This window comes from Manis pentadactyla, chromosome X, assembly GCF_030020395.1.
Source record: "Manis pentadactyla isolate mManPen7 chromosome X, mManPen7.hap1, whole genome shotgun sequence".
Taxonomy (NCBI): Eukaryota; Metazoa; Chordata; class Mammalia; order Pholidota; family Manidae; genus Manis; species Manis pentadactyla.
The window spans coordinates 63,917,255-63,933,530 of record NC_080038.1 but is presented as its reverse complement, the minus strand read 5'-3'; the positions used below and the strand labels follow the sequence as shown (position 1 = coordinate 63,933,530).

The 16,276-nt window shown below is 39.6% G+C and overlaps 1 protein-coding gene across 8 annotated transcripts in view; it reads right to left on the bottom strand.

Moving 5' to 3' along the window:
- Positions 1-725: 725 nt before the first annotated feature.
- Positions 726-16,276, bottom strand: part of TAF1 (TATA-box binding protein associated factor 1) — a 108,559-nt gene continuing 93,008 nt past the window's right edge. For 4 of the 8 annotated variants that reach the window (XM_057495883.1, XM_057495886.1, XM_036898193.2 and 1 more), the window contains 6 exons: positions 11,087-11,154; positions 10,629-10,745; positions 7,321-7,446; positions 6,034-6,190; positions 5,239-5,416; positions 726-2,603 (listed from right to left, as the gene is read on the bottom strand). In XM_057495883.1, coding sequence (XP_057351866.1) covers positions 2,384-2,603; positions 5,239-5,416; positions 6,034-6,190; positions 7,321-7,446; positions 10,629-10,745; positions 11,087-11,154 — 866 coding nt within the window. In that variant the 3' untranslated portion in view covers positions 726-2,383. Of the gene's footprint in view, positions 2,604-5,238; positions 5,417-6,033; positions 6,191-7,320; positions 7,447-10,628; positions 10,746-11,086; positions 11,155-16,276 lie in introns of those variants that run through there. The other 4 variants (XM_057495884.1, XR_008995250.1, XR_008995252.1 and 1 more) reach the window with 4 other exon arrangements.

Genomic DNA, 16,276 nt, shown 5'->3' with positions numbered 1-16,276 from the left:
CAAACTGTACCTACCATTCCTTCCCTACTGTTCAGGCCACTGCCAAGTTGAAGTCTCCATCACCTCATCTGGCACTACCTCTCCCAAGTCCCTCCATTTTCCCACTGCTGCCAGAGTGATCACTCGAAAATGGGCATTCGATCCTAAGCCTTGTAATCACTACACCATGTATACTCCCTCTGTTCTACCCATCTAGAACTATTTGTTTGCTGTTCCATGAATAGACCATATGGCTTCATGCCCCCAAACACTGTTCCCTCTGCCCAGAATGATGCCCTCCAACCCTCCCCTCCTGACTGTCTGACAAACCCCTCCCTATCCTACTCTACCCGATCTATCTCAAGGATCTCCTCTGTGAAGCCTTCCCATTCTTACTCCCTAAGCAGAGTTGGCATCTCCTTCCTTTCACCATATCTTACTTCTGTACAGCATCTAGCAGACTGCTTGATAAAAATAGGTGGCTTGATAAGTGTTGAATGAATGAATGAATACCATGTACCTATACAATCTCCCAAACCAAAATTCTGGAAGCCACCTTCCATTCCTCCATCTCCACCCCCAAGTGCCAACTGGTCATCAAGCCCTGTTGACTCTATCCCCTAAATATCTCTCAAATTCATTCCCCTCCTCCCCATCTTAATGCCAATGCATTCGTTCATTCAGCCTCCATTATCCTTTACTTGAACTAGATTTGCTCCCCTCCAAACCATTCTCCACACTATTGCTGGAATTTAAAAAAATTTTTTTTATTACAATAATAATACATACTTGTAAAACAATTCAAATACAGAAATAAAATCACAATAACCCACTCAGTATACCAACCATAAAGGGCCAGTCCCCTCCCCTATGATCCCATTCCCCGGAGGTTATCACTGTGAACAGTTTGGTATATATCCTTTTAGACCTTTTCCTTTGCATATAATACAAGTATTATAAACACATATAAACATACCCACATAGTTTTGTCTTTTACAAAAATGGGATCATACTTGTCTGTTACACATAATTCTTCATTCAATATACAGAACATTTCTAGAACACAAATTTGATACCATTCCACTAGCACTCCTCAATTCCTATAATATAAAACTCACACTTATAAGCATCAAATTCAAAGCTTCTGATGATATGCTTCCTGCCCATCTTTCGGTCTCATCTCTAGCCATTCCAGCATTAAAGGACTGGAACATAAACCACCTTAAATCCTTTCTGGAATAAGGCAGATACAAAACAAACAAACAAACAAACTAGGAACACACTCTGCCATTTCTAGACTTTGGCCTTTTCACTTCATGTAATACTCTGCCTGGACTTTTCCATCTGGCAAGCTCCTACTAATTCTTCAACAATCAGCTTAAAAATTACCTCCAGGAAGACTTCCCTGACTTCTTCAGATATGATCACTCCTCTATTTTCCCCTGCACTTTGTATCTAGCTTCTTAACTGCACTTATCTCACATTATTGTAATAATTTATTAACATGTTTTAAATCCCGCTCCCCCTCCCCCAACTTCATGGTGAGCTCTTTGGGTAAAAGAAACGTATCGTATTTACCTTTGTATCCCAAGGACCTGATAGAGTGCTTATCCTGGAGCAGATGCTCAACAACAAATCTGTTGAGGACTTTAGGTCTCTAGGAACATTTACTGAGTACCTACTATGCACAGAACGATATCCTAAGCATGAAAAGAAACAGAAGACAGTCTTTGCCCTAAGGAACTTACCATTTTCCTACTATTTCCCCTGGGGGTGGGGGGCAGAACACACTTACATGGCAACATATCATTTCTGACATATAGGCTGTTGCAAAGATTTATAGTCATTTGAGCCTCAAATCCACTTAGGAACAAGGCACTGCCTAATCAAATAAAGCAACAGGCAATCTGTCCAACAAATATGTTTTTAGTGTGACACAGAGTCCACCAGAACCCAATTCTCTGTCCCAACAAGGAGGCTGTCACCTGTTTCAGCCTACAAATTAGAAAACTGAGATGATACCATGCTTGGAAAATTTCTAATACATCAAGAGGACATAAAGTTATTAGTCCTTTCATAATTTCTCCTCCCTCCCTAGGGAAAAATGATACCAAGAGCAATTAAATGGATTTAAAGAGGGCTCTAGAGATGGAGGAAATTGCTCTCTTTTTGTTAGTAGTAGGGGAAGGGGGTTGCTTTTAAATCGAAGGGTGGTGACATTGCCCCAGGAAGATCAGGAGAGGTGATCTGTTATCATTTACTTACTACTTTTAAAAGGCTTAAGGTGTTAGTTAACCTGGTGATTTCAGGATCAGACACTGTACATATATAAACAAATTGGGGAAAGGTGAACCACCTAGGCTGGAGAACAGGGAAGGCTGACCAAGGAGGCCCAAAGGAAGCCTCATTCATCAGAGTCCACGTCACTGTCCCCAGCAATGGAGTGGAAATCCTCACTGTCCTCCTCGTCCTCTGACAGTTGGACCTGGCTTAGTACGCTTGGCCCAGAGCGCTGCTCTTCCTCCTCATCTTCTTCCTCCTCTGATACCTCATACCCACCGATGCTGCTGAAGCTTGTGTCTTGGGTGTTCGACTTGGGATCAGGCTCCTCATAGCTCCCATAACTGAGAAGAGAAACATGTCATCTCTCAAGCTCGGGCACCATCCTCTAGCTGACCAGTCCCATTCTTGGTGCCACCAAGGGATCATCCCATCTCACCTCCCCTGGACACTAAAATGATTGGTTCTGGACTATTCTACAGATCCCTGAGAGAAAAATGATCCTATTCAAAAACATCAACTAGCCAGCTTCATATACACAAGCACCTGAATGAAACTCCCCTACCCCTCAACGACACACTTCCTGCTGACATGACCATATATGCTCTGACAACCTGTTTCATCTACCACTTACAGCATTACTGACCTACGAATCCAGTTAGTGAACAGTACTGAAGATTCTACCTCTTCAATATACCTTGTCTGTACACCCTCCTTTCCATCCCTACTCTGCCTCCCTTAGCTTAGTCCTTTGTTTCCTCTGGCCTGCACCACTGAAATCCAAGTAATTCTTCATACTTCTGCCAGAGTGCTCTTTATTTTTTGTTTGTTTGTTTATTCTTAATTTTACTTAAAAAAAATCAAACAAGTAATGCAAGTTCACTAGTCAAAAAAATTAGAATATACACCAGAAAAAAAGAAAAAAAATCACCATTAACTCCACCACCTAGAGATAAAACTTTTGGTATACGACCTTCCAATTTTTTTTCTAGCACTTTGCTTAGATACTTAAACATTTTTTTTTATTTACAAAATTGGAATACTCTACATACTCTTCAGGAGTCTGCTTTTTTTTACTAATAATTACGACGAACATCTTTCCATGTCAATAAACACACATCTATAGCATCATTTTAACAGCTGCATGGTATTCCATGTATGGCTGTAACATGATTTAACAGTCTTTCACTGCAACACTTAAGCTGTCTCCAATTTCCCCACTATCAGAAACAATGCTGTGATGAACATCCTTGTACAAACATCTTGATGAAAGTGTTTTACTATTTCCATAGAATAATTTCCTAAACATGGAATTTTGGGGCCGAAGGGGATGCACATTTTCTAAGTTTTTGATTTATAATGATAAATTGCTATACCTCTCTTCCACCCACCCTGTTTTATCAATTTACATTTCCACCAGTCATTTGCGAATGTCTTTTCCAACACTGGGCATAGGCATTATCATTCATTTTAATCATTGCCAATCTCATAGGTAAAAAATTACATTTCATGGTTGTATTGCCTTTCTTTAATTCTTATGGAAGTTATTTTTTCATATATTTATTGGCCATTTGCATTTCTTTTGTGAATTATTAACTCAAGTATTTTGCCCATTTATCTTTTGGGGCACAGAGCAATCTTTCCAAAATGGAGACCTGATCATACTATACCCTCAGTGTCTACCCAAAATGTTCAGGCCCTTGTGACTTAGTCCTTACCAACCTCTTTAAATTATCTCTATCACATGAATAATGGATCAAAAGCTCCAGTCACACGAGCTACTTGCATTCCCTACAAGTGTTTCATGCCTCTGTATCTTCCAACAAGCTGTTCTTATTCTCCAGAGTGCCTTTTGCTTTCTTCTTCATCTAGCTAATTCCTACCCTGATTCAGCTCAGCTTCTTTCTCCAACCAGCTCCCCTTCCCTACTCCTACCCAAGTCCCAGAAAATCTTATGTCTACCTATCATAGCACATTTCATGTTACACTGTGACTATCTGTTTACCTGTTTTAGGTTTCCCACTAGACTGAATTCTTTGAAGGAAGGGACCACATCTTAATTGCTTTTGTACTTGTGATAAGTATTTGCTAAATGAATAAAGATTTTTAACTGTTTGCCAGACACCTCTGCCTAGATACATCATATGTACAATCCAACATGTCCAAAAAAAATTAATTTTTTTCTTCCTTTCCCACCTCATCTAATACTTGTTCCTACTCTGTCCTATCTCAGTGAAATTTCCATTCATTATATACCTGATCTCCTTACCTCCTAAATCCAATTGATCTACTCTCCAAATAGCTCTTGAATACATCCCTTCCTTTTACCCCTGCTTCTAACAGATCCTCATCATTGTCCTAGAATTACTTATTTAATACACAAATTTGATGTTGCTTCCTTTTTCTCAAAGTGATGATTCCCATTACCCAAAACTGAAATGTCTGAGCATGCCATTTAAGATCTTCTACAGTCCAATCCCTTGCTACTTCTGGAGCCACAGCTCCCAACACCTCTGCTCTGGAACAAACTTTGTTATATTTCTGTGCCTTGGAACATACTATTCTATCTCTAAGAATCTCCTCACCTGCTGCCACTTACAGTAGACTCCTATTCATCCTATAAGGCCCAGTTCAAATGTTCCCTTGTCTGTGAAACTTTCCCTGATTACTCCAAGCAGAGTGAGTGAGAGACTCCCTTCTCAGTGATGACTTCGCACTTTGTACTTAACTTAAGCTATAGCACTTATTACATTGCATTTGTAATGATTTTGTTTTTATCAGTCTCTTCCACTAGACTGTGAGCTCCTCAAGGGCAGGATATGTCTTGCTCCTTTGTATCCCCAAGGGCCTAGCAGAGTGCCTGGCCCTAGTAGGTGGCTCAGGAAATGTTTGATGGATGAAAGTAATCTGATGCTGGGCCCTCTGACATCATAGCTGGGCAGTGATGCCACAGCCCTGTAGCATGTTGCTGTCGATTACCTGATGTTGCTATCCTCCAAACCATGAGAAGCCTCCCCACCGTCTCCCTCATAGGACATCATGCTTTCTTCATTTTCCAGGCCCATCCTTGTGTTTTCTTGAAGCATGCAGGGCTGTTTGGGTCTTATCCCACCAGATCCTACATCGGAGTCACTTCCACTTTCACTCAGCTGGATAGCTGTGAAAAGAGACAGACCCTGAGATAAGCTTGACAGAATTACCATCTTTGGCTTGGTCTTCCAAAACTAGTTACTTGCATACATCTATACAGGCATCTTGCCTGGACGCCTCACATCCGAGGAGTGCATACAGTCAACAGTGGCAAGATCTATAGTATGGAAACTGAGTTCAAACAATTATTCCTTTTTCCATCTCAGTCCAATCTACCTGTTTTTTCCCTATCATCTTTTCCTATACTTTTCCCTGCCATTGTCATTAATCCACAAAACATCCCAAAGCAGGGTCTTTTCCTCCTAATTTTCCTTCCCTATTATCCCATATAAGACATTTCTTCTCATCTTTATCAAATATTCAAACCAAAGCTGCTACTTAGGCATTGCATTGCCTTTTCCCCTGTCATCTTTTATACCTTCTTCTCCTGTTTTATTTCCTCACTTCCTCTAAGGCTAAAGAATCTGATCACCCTATAAGTCCTCAGGCCTCTAAGGCCTATAAATGGAACTTCAATAGAAGAGCAATTTCTGGCAACAGCATATGTGGCCAAGATCTTCTTATCCAGTCCTGAGGGTGTTATGGTGAGCTACAAAGGAACAGAAGCAAAGGAACCAGCTTTACCAGAGAAAGGATTATCTCCTTCTTCTTCACTCCCAGCATCTTCCTCATCATCTTCTCCTTCAGACATAAGCAAATCCTCATACAGGACACTGGCTTGAGGTTGTTGCACAGTTCCTTCCTCTTCATCTGCAAGATCACCATCTGCATCTTCACTTTCCTGAATAAGACCAGTTGCGTGTCAAAGTCCCATCAACAGAACAAGATGCCACCAGCCGCCCTTGCTGTTTCATAAGAAGTTAAGTAATTGTGGTGGACAGACTTCCTTAGCTAGTTCCAAGGATTAAAGTCAGATTGGACCCCACTATGGAGACCCTCTGATACCTTGGGATTTGGCCTGCCCTGTACTACTGGGGCTCCTACCATGTAAGAGTGTAATGTAACCATAAGCTTTCTATAAGCATACTCACTGGGGATGGAGTCTTAGGTTTCCCATCCTCCTCCTCCTCCTCCTACCCTTCAATATCTACATCAGAGACTTCCTCACCCAGACTACCTCGGCCCTGGTGCATCTGAGTAAGGAACACAAATAGCACATCACTGAGGGACGTGCCTGTGGGAGTTAACCAAGGGCTCTCACCCAGACAGATGCTCCTCACTGATATCCCAGTCAACCACACAGTTAGTGGGGGCTGTTTACACAGCTTAAGCCATGTGTATTTTCCCCCATTTGTTCTCTGGAAGTCATGGGTAGGGTAAAAACCCAAAAAACAGGAAGGTCCTTTGTCTCCTCTTACTGTATCACCATAAGAAGACTCTTCCTTTCTAACCCAAGCTTTCCTTAGCTTGTGTTGGACTCTGGGATAGAAAAACTCTCCAGGGTTTTTACACTCGCCAGTGGATCCCTGACTGAGAAAAGCTGATAGAGGATTTCTGGCTTCAGATCAGGAATATCTTCTGGTACCTCTAGAAAAGACCAATATTAAAATTTTAATTTTATTTTATACATATTTTTCATTTAGATTATAGCACACATACAGTAAAGTGGCAGGGCAATTATTTTGAACTGTCTCTGAGTGCAGTTGGTCTCTCTAGTCACCTGTCAAGGTTGCTCTTATGCCTCTTACACTTCCCTGAAGTTCTGCTGTGCCTGACTCTGCCCATGGGGAGAGATAGAAGATGCCAGTCACATGATCTGCTACCATCCCACCTTAAAATTACATTTCTAAGCCTTCATTCCCAGGGCCAAGGGGCACAATCATCCTTGACACAGGTCATATATCATCACTACCATTGCTCCCCACCTCAAAGCATACTACCAATCACACAAAGAGAAAAAGAAAATCCTACCTCTGTTACCTGCTTTTCTGGAGTGGCAGTAGGAATATCCAGGACAGACATATTGCTCTCATCTTGAAATACAGAGGCATCTCGAGACATACTGAGGGATGTGTTGTTATCATACAAATCAGGAGGCTGTGGCATAAATCATACAACTTAGCTTCTACTTAGGAAAGGGGGAAATACAGAGAACTCCCCCTTAAAATGTTCACTGCAGAAAAAGGTCAAGCAGAATTATCTGATTTAAAGAGAAAACACAGTTTGGCACAGGTTTATGGACAGGTTTTTGGGAACCTTACAAATGTTGCTCATTCTAGCAGAGAGACATCTGATGCACATTATCAGAAGCCTGAAGCAGAAAACCATCAAAGCTATGGGACCATTCTATATCCTAACAGCAATCCTAGGTTATTTCTGGTCTATAACATAGTTTCTTCTAAGCCTTGCCTTATTATTGTTTTTAGGCCCAGGGCTTCATACCAGTGCTATTTTGATTGCTTGGTTTGGAGATCGAACAGGAAATGGGATAAAGGAGTTTTAACTCCAACAAGAGCATGGAATGGGTTAATAGCTTATGAACTCTTCAGAGGATGCTATGAGGCAAAATGGTGTGGTGAAAAACCATGGGCTTTGGAATAAACTGCCCTGGGTTCGAGTCCTGGCTCCATCACTTGCTAGCTGAGTAACCTTAACTAATTACTTACTCTAAACCTTGGTTTCCTCAATTGTAAAACCTACCTCACAAGGTCGTTGGGAGAACTAAGAGAGAGATGTGTTAAGCCCCTTACCCAATGCCTGGTATTCAATAAATTATAGACCCCTTCTCTCTTCCCTCTCCTGAAGAGAACAGGGATTTAGCAAAAGGACTACTCAGTGACAGGAGGGCAAGCGGATCAATAAAGAACAGGCTGGAGAAGTAGAGTTCTCTAAAAAGCTGGCTGAGGGCAGAAATACTATGCAGCTATTTAAAAATCATGTTTTTAAAGACTACTCAATGAAATACAATGCTCGTAATGTGAAAACAAGACAGAAAGCCATACTGACCATTTCACTTTTAAAATGTGTCTATAAAAGCATGCACATATGTATATACTCACACACACTCACATCACAGACTTGAAGGAAACACACCAAAATGTTCACAGTGGTTGGTTCTGAGTGGCAGACTTGATTTCAGGTAATTTATTTATTCTTTATATTTCCCAACGAACACATAATTTTTATCAACCAAAAATTCACATACATGATACTTTCTTTTATTTAAAAAGCAAACAAGTGAGGCTCATTGAGAAGAGGGTTTTAGAGAAAGAGAGGCAAGACAATTCAAATCATTACAGAGCAGATAAACTAGCTATGGAACATGAGAGAAAATCAGGAATGAAAGGCTTTGTGTGCAAAGTGAGCAGTTTTAGGTAAGGGGTTAAGTCGAGTGTATGACACAATGACAAGCTAGGTGGAAACAGCTGAGTGAAAATGCATTACTGACTACCACCATTTAGAGCTGTTAGTAAAGTATTACTGTTATGTTTCTATACAACCAGAGTTGTATAATGCCTGGTCAAACTTCTGCAAACACTCTTTGATTAAACATTTGAGTTAGAAGAGTAGTAATGAGTAAGGACAATCACTCATGTGCATCTTCCTCAGGTTAAGAGGTAGTGAACTGGGCTTACTATTTTAAAATGTATATATAAGAGTGAAGGCAACAATGAGAGGGTGAGCTAGAATGATGCAGCAGCAATCTACACCTCACCCTTCCCAGGAGATCCTCTAACTGCACCAAGCAACAGCTACTGCTCAAGCGGGATTAACAGTTTCCAGGTTTTCCTCAGCTCTCTCAGGTAGTGTGGGAAGGGTAGGGAAGAAAAGGGAGATGGCTTTTAGGTTTAAGGCTTTGACTCACCCAACGACTAGGTTTACACTGTCATAGACTAGAGCAAACTATGCACCACGGAGTGGCTCATCTCTCCTGGGAAATGGTGGCTAAAACCCAGGCTTTAACTTACCAGAAAGGGCCTTGTGGAATCTGTGGGCCTATTAGTAAACAGGGCTTTCCCGGGCAACAGCACTCACCCAAGCCCCCTTGACCCCATCTGCCCACACACTGCAAGAGCCTTTCCTTGTTCTGGGCCTGGAAGAAGTATGTTAGGGTTCTTTATACTTGACCCCTCAGTAACCTAGGTTTGGGGGTGAAAGAGAAAGTAAAAGATAGATAGGGAGAGTGCATAAATGAGACACAGACAGTAATAATCCAACAAAGGTCACATAGGTCACATTATTAGTTCAGAGTAAAACCTGAGTAGAATGAAAAAAAGTTTTCCAGTGGAAATTAGGAGAATTTTGCATTCAAAGATTTGGTTGAATCTGAAGGGGCCTCTGAGGACTTTGTAGACAACTTTCATACAGATAAGGATACATTTACTGAATGTCTACTATGTGCAAGGCAAACCAAGTTATTTAATATTTACAACAATTTTGAGAAATATACTTTAGAGAAAAAGGAAACTGGGTTAGAGAGGTTAACTTAGCTTCTCAGGCTCACAAAGCTAGATAGTAGCAGAGCTAAGATCCAAACCCAGGCCTGTTTTATCCAAACTTCATGTGCTTCCCACTTTACCATAGTGCCTCCAATAGAGAAACCAAGCACCAGTTGTATTCTGTTAAGTCCATTTCTTCAAATATGCTAGCCCTCTAGGAGTATAGTATAGATGAAATATACTTAGTATATATTGAAGGGTCAGAACAGAAAGACTAAACATTTCTTTTTAATCCTGCTTTCTAAATCTTTTGACATGGAAATTTAGGAATATTATAAATGTTACCTATCTTCATTTATGAGGAGAGGGAGTCAATCCAGGAAAATGGGTGACATCTGAGCTACACTAAGATAGGGATGAGTAATCAGGCATCTATAAGGCACAGAAACAATGTTGCCCACATCTATAACTAAGTCTATACTTAGTTATATAGGCTCTAGGATGTCCTAGAGCCAGTTCATGGGCAAGAGGGCTCCAGAGACTCAAAAAGATGCCTCTGGCCATAATGGTCAGGAATCTGGTATTCCTAAATACTGCCTAAACAACAAACACCCCACCCCACTCATTCATTCCATATCTGCCTCTTTTGGATTCAACAAGGCCACCAAGACCGATGGCCCTCACTCACCTTAGCCTTTGAGAAGACAAGAAAGCACACGAAAGGCATATGAAGAGGAAGGACAGAGAAGAAGGGTATCTCAGTAAATACATCTGTTATGCTCCCAACTTCCCAAACCAATAAGAAAACTCTAAGAGGAAGTTCCTAGTCCTCAGACTCACCTGGGGTGTGTAAGGGCCTGGAGTCATGGGGTCCAAGCTTTCTAAATCTACTTCCTCCAAAGCTACTTCTTTAGCTGTACAAATATCCTTCTCAAGTTGAGTCAAATGCTCATCATACTGAGAAATAAAGAAAATTGGTGAATTCATTCAACATGTGCTTTAGACCATGGAGATACAAAAGTAAACAGAGCAGACAAAATTCCCTGTCTTCATGGAGCTGCTATTCTAGTGGCAGAACACATATGAAAATTAAAATAAGTAATTGTATAGTTTGGTGAAAACATTTAATGCTAAGGAGGAAAATAAAGCATGGAAGGAAATATGGGATGTGGGGTGAGGGTGGGGGTGGGACGTTACATTTTAAAATTCGACAGGCAGGGAAGGCAGGCCTCCTCAGTCAAGGCAACAAAGGGATTCCAGAAAGCTGGATTCCAAGGGGACCTCCTCTTAGCACCTACCTCAGTCAATGTCTGGTAACAGATGTTCACAATCTCCTGAGCAGTCTTAGTATACTGACTCTCAGGCCCTACAAATGAAAAAAGGAAATGTCATTAATTTTGTAGACTTCAGTTCCAGAAATTGAGATTCTATAACCTATAGTGGTTGTCCCATTATCCCACACCCCAAAAATCATGCTTCAGCTTTAACTTGGACTTCTGCTCTGCTTTTGGAGGTGAAAATTTTCAAACATACACAAAAACAGAGACACTAATAAAATGAACTCTCATGTACCCATCACCCAGCTTCAATGATTACCAATACATGGTCAAGTTTGTTTCATTTATAACTAAACTTTCATACTGGTCCCAAATTATTTTGAAATAAATTCCAGTATCATTTCATTTAATTCATAAATCAGTATGTGTCTTTAAAGACTCTTAAAAAAATAACTATGATATTATAATGGCAGATACATGTTATTATACATGTCAAAACCCCAAAAATGTGCAACATCAAGAGTGAACCCTAATGAGAACTATGGGCATTGGGTGATAATGCTTTGTCAATTTAGGTTCATCAACTATAACAAATGTATCACTTTGGTGGGGGACGTTTATAATGAGGGAGGCTACATGTGGAGGGGCTCAGGGTATATGGGAACTCTGCAGCTTCTGTTCAAGTTTGCTCTAAAGTGCTCTAAAAAATAAAGTCTATATAAAAAAAGAAAAACCAAGCCAACTATGTAACATCTAAAATAATTAACAGTAATTGTTCAATATTATTAAACAGCTAGTCAACATTCAAATTTCTCCAACTGTTTCATAAATGCTCTTCTATATCTCATTTATTTGCATCAAAATCCAAGTAAGGTCCACACACTGCATTTGGCTGATGTGCCTCTTTAAAGCACACTTACCCATCAGGTAATTCTTAACTAAACCATGTAGCTAGCTCCCATATGGCCTTTGTCACAAGTTGCAAACTGGTGGCCTGCAGGTCAATCCAGTTTTGTTCGGTCCACATAAAAAATCAGTTCAGTTTGTAAAAATGGACTGAGGTGTATACCCTTAATATACATGCTTTTTGGTATGTAAATTACACCTCAATAAAACGGTTTAAGAAACTTGGCTGACAATCATAAGGTTTCATATAAATACCCAAAGTCTGGCTTCTCTTAAAAAATTTAAAGGTGTAGCAACAGAGTCAGCATTCCCACAAGGCACCAATGGGCTGGAGTGAAGTAGCAGTTGCCCCTTTTAGGTAAGGCAGGGTTTCTCCAAGTTACCACAGAAGAGTCCACCAGATCTGCTTAACTCATTTATGCCTAGACCCTGAAGGCATGTGAGGTTTTGATCCCTTCCTTAAGGGCTTTCTAATATTCTTTAATATACTATTCATTCACCCATTCATTCATTCATTCATAACACATTACTGAGTACCTTCTACATGCCTGGCTTTATACCCTGAAATGAGTAAGACATAGACTATGTCCTCCAGAAGCTTAGAGTCTAGTATAGTGAGAGAGACTATAAACAAACAGGGTGATACAATGCAGTAGAAAAGCATACACAGGGTTCAGAAGAGGCACAGAGGAGGAAGTGGCCAATTCTGGGAGGTAAGAGAGAAAAAGGAGTTAAGGAACGGCTTCACAGAGGAGGTGATCCCTGAATTAAACCTGTTTATCAGAATGTAAAAGATAAAAAATATACACATGTGCCTGTGAAGTTTTCATGCCATACCTACTTGGTTATTACAAGTTATTATACAATTAAGTCTCTTTCAGTTAAAAGCTCTCACAAGTATAGGACATCTATTCTTTAAAAGATATAAAATAATGCTGTGTCCTCACACAGGCTGACTGACTGTGCCAAACACAAATACAACAGAAAGAAAACTAAGTCAACCATCCAGGTATTTAGGACATACATAAAAGCCAGCCACAGCTGGCTTATAATCAAGACTATTTTGAGTGACAGAAGACTGCAACTCAAGTTTTCTAGAGTTCTAATCTCCCAGGGTCATCAGTAAGTTGGTCCCCAAAATACTGATGGTGACAGACTGCCAAAGTTATCAGAAAAGCTTTCATCTTAACAGTGATGCATGATGCTAGAGAAAACAGACTGCGTACCAGTCACGGGCTGCCTTCACTGAGCCAGTACAACATTAGCTTCAGAGAGTGTACTGGCTGTTTTACCTAAAGGAATCTGCCCCATGGCTAAAATTCCAGCCTACTGATTAGTAATTTCACCCTTAATATACTTCAGTTTTGAAACTTAAACATGAACTAACCCTACAATATCTCAACACTCTCATTTATAATACAGGGAAAAATCACTTTCATACATTTGCAAAATTTTCTCCTACTTTAAACCATTCTGAAGATGGAACCTGTTCTCTCCCTATTTTCTTTGTGACACTCAACTCTGAAGAAACACCTAATAATACCAGAATATGAAAAAATACACTGTTTACATAGCTGATACAGTTGTCTTGTGTTCTGATTACTAGCCGTTTGTGTCTCATCTCAGTTTTTGATAATCCATGTTCTCAAGGGTTACAAGGTTTAAACTATTTACCTCTATGACTCAACTATATATGCAAAGTAGAATTTAAGTTATTTTTGATTAAAGGTGGTGGTAGAGTTGGCAAACCACTGTTAACACCAATGAAAAAGAATAAAAATAGCCAGATGTTTTCTTATCTCTACGTCTATCAGGAATTCTTGAATGGGGTGGTAATGAAAGAGCAATCCATGAACCTCCTGAAACTGTAAACAAAATTATATATGTAATATACATTTTTCTGGATAGAAGACCTGTGGTTTTTCATGAGACTCTCAAAGGAGTCCATAACCACCACCACCCCCGCCCCAATAAAGCTAGAAATATCACTCTATATTCTCCAGCAATCAGGAGCTTCCTAAAATTAGGACGATCAACTTTAGGTGTCACAGCTTATGAAGAAAAGGAGTACAGTGAAGAGACACACAAAGCTAACAGGGCCTCTGTGGGAATAATAAAGGTACTGGGGGAAATAGTGTGTGGGGAAAAAGATTAAGTAGAAACCGAATCCCAAGTTCCCAGTCCATACAGGGCTACTACATGGAAAATGAGAACTCACAGAGTAGTTTCCAGAATGACATGGAAATGAGTATGAAAAATAAGGTCAACTATGAATTATCACTGGTCCTACAGGAGAATAAGCTACCCATTTACAAAAAGAAATGTTTTCTGAATATATTTTGCTTCTCCCCTCTCTTCTTATTAAATCATGGCAAAGCAACTGTAAATGTCTTGTCAAAGAAATACATTTGTTTATATTTTGCCTCACTTCAAACAAGGATTGCCAGTAGCCTACATATAATTCAAATCTCAATGTTCTTAAATAGTGTAATTCCAATGACAGCTTGGGAAAGTTGATGTTCAACCAAAAATCAAGAAAACTCCTTCTGTCATTTCTAAGCTAATTTTCCTATTTAGTGAGGTAAGGAGAAAACAGGAAAGTTATAAGATTTGTGGTTCTATTTAGAGAAAGCACGTATTATTGCTATCTGAAAGGTTTCAGAGAAAAAGCCCAGTCAAGTTGGTGAGCAATGCCATACAACAAGGAGAGGTTTGTGATCACTTCTAAGCTCACATTTCCTTTGAGAGCTTTTACACCAATACGAAAAATAACCTTCCTCCTTAAGAAAATGAGTAGTTTGCCAAAACAAGCATAAATTATTAAGTGAGGGGGATTATGCATGTATTCCAATGTGAATCATTAAAACTGAAAAATAAAATCTCAGCATGACAGAAAGCTTTTTAAGAAAAAAATAAGTGCCAGATTTAAAAAGAAAAGAAGAAAAAAATCTGCACAGCTAATTTCTAAAAAACTAGAATTACTAAATTTAACTACACATAGTCCACAGATCAAAGAGATGAGCTTGGCCTCTCCCAATTCATAGATACATTATCTCAAAGTAGGTCCAGAAAAAGTAAAAATAAAAGTGAATCTAATCTTCCAGACTGCAGCTAGGCTCTTTACTATTATGCAGAAGGTGGATCAAATGCAAGATAAGATACTTAGTTTCCAACATAAAAGGTCTGATCTCTCAAACTAGAGTAACGAACCTCAGTCAGAATCTGGACTAGAAACTCAAGAGGCTAGAAACTATCCAGAGGGGAACTGGGGTAATAAATTTCACTGGGCAAGGCTAGGATTTACATTCAGGACCTACCCAAAGAAAAGCCCCAACAGCCTGAAAATGTTTTTTTCCCCCAAATGAACTACATTCCACTTAGCAACTTTAACAATATATATACAGCTTTGTCTAAACATACCCATTCACATCTCTACAACAATTAGAAAAATAATACAGACACTTCAAAACACCTTTTCCTGCAGAATACAATTTATAATAGGGCTTGACTCTTCATTTTTCAGCACTTACTATAAGCCAGGTATAGTGCCAAGCTCTGGTGACACAAAGATAAAAAATTAAAAAAAAAACAGAACAACAACAAAAAAAACAAGAGACAGGTCCTTATCCTTGATGTCCTTCACAGCCTTATGAAGAACATGTACAGAAACTCCTAATCTCAATAACACACAAAGTACTATGGGATGATAGAGAAAGCAGCACCCATGTCAGAGAATGAGACAGTGTTAAACAACACTCCATTAAAGTTGTTCTCATCAAGTCAACAGTGATACGCTGTCAAATCCAATGAACATTTTTCAAACTTGAACTTAGAAGCCCTGTGTTACATATGCAACTGACAATCCCTTCTTCCTCGAAACTCTCTAATCCTGTGTCTTCTATAGTACCATTTTCCACTCTTTCCTGGTACTGTGCCTCTATCTTTGGCCATTCATTCAATAGCTATTTACTCAGTGTCTACTATATGCCAAGCATTATTCTAAGCACTAGGGGTATTAGGCAGACACAGATTCTGCTTTCATGAAGCTTACAGCGATCACTTATTAGATTTAGATCACTAAGTCTAGCTGTGCCCATGTTTATTTCTACACTCTTCACACAACTCCACATGATGCCAAACTTATAGCTTATATAGAATAAACAAGGGGTAAGTTAACATTGATTTATATCCCTCATGGTAAGGTTTTGTTTTTGTTTCTCATAGCACTACATGATTACTCTGAAAATACATTACAGAAACTTCAAGGCTGAAGGAAAGCATGTTTTTCTGTGTCTCCTTTTCCTA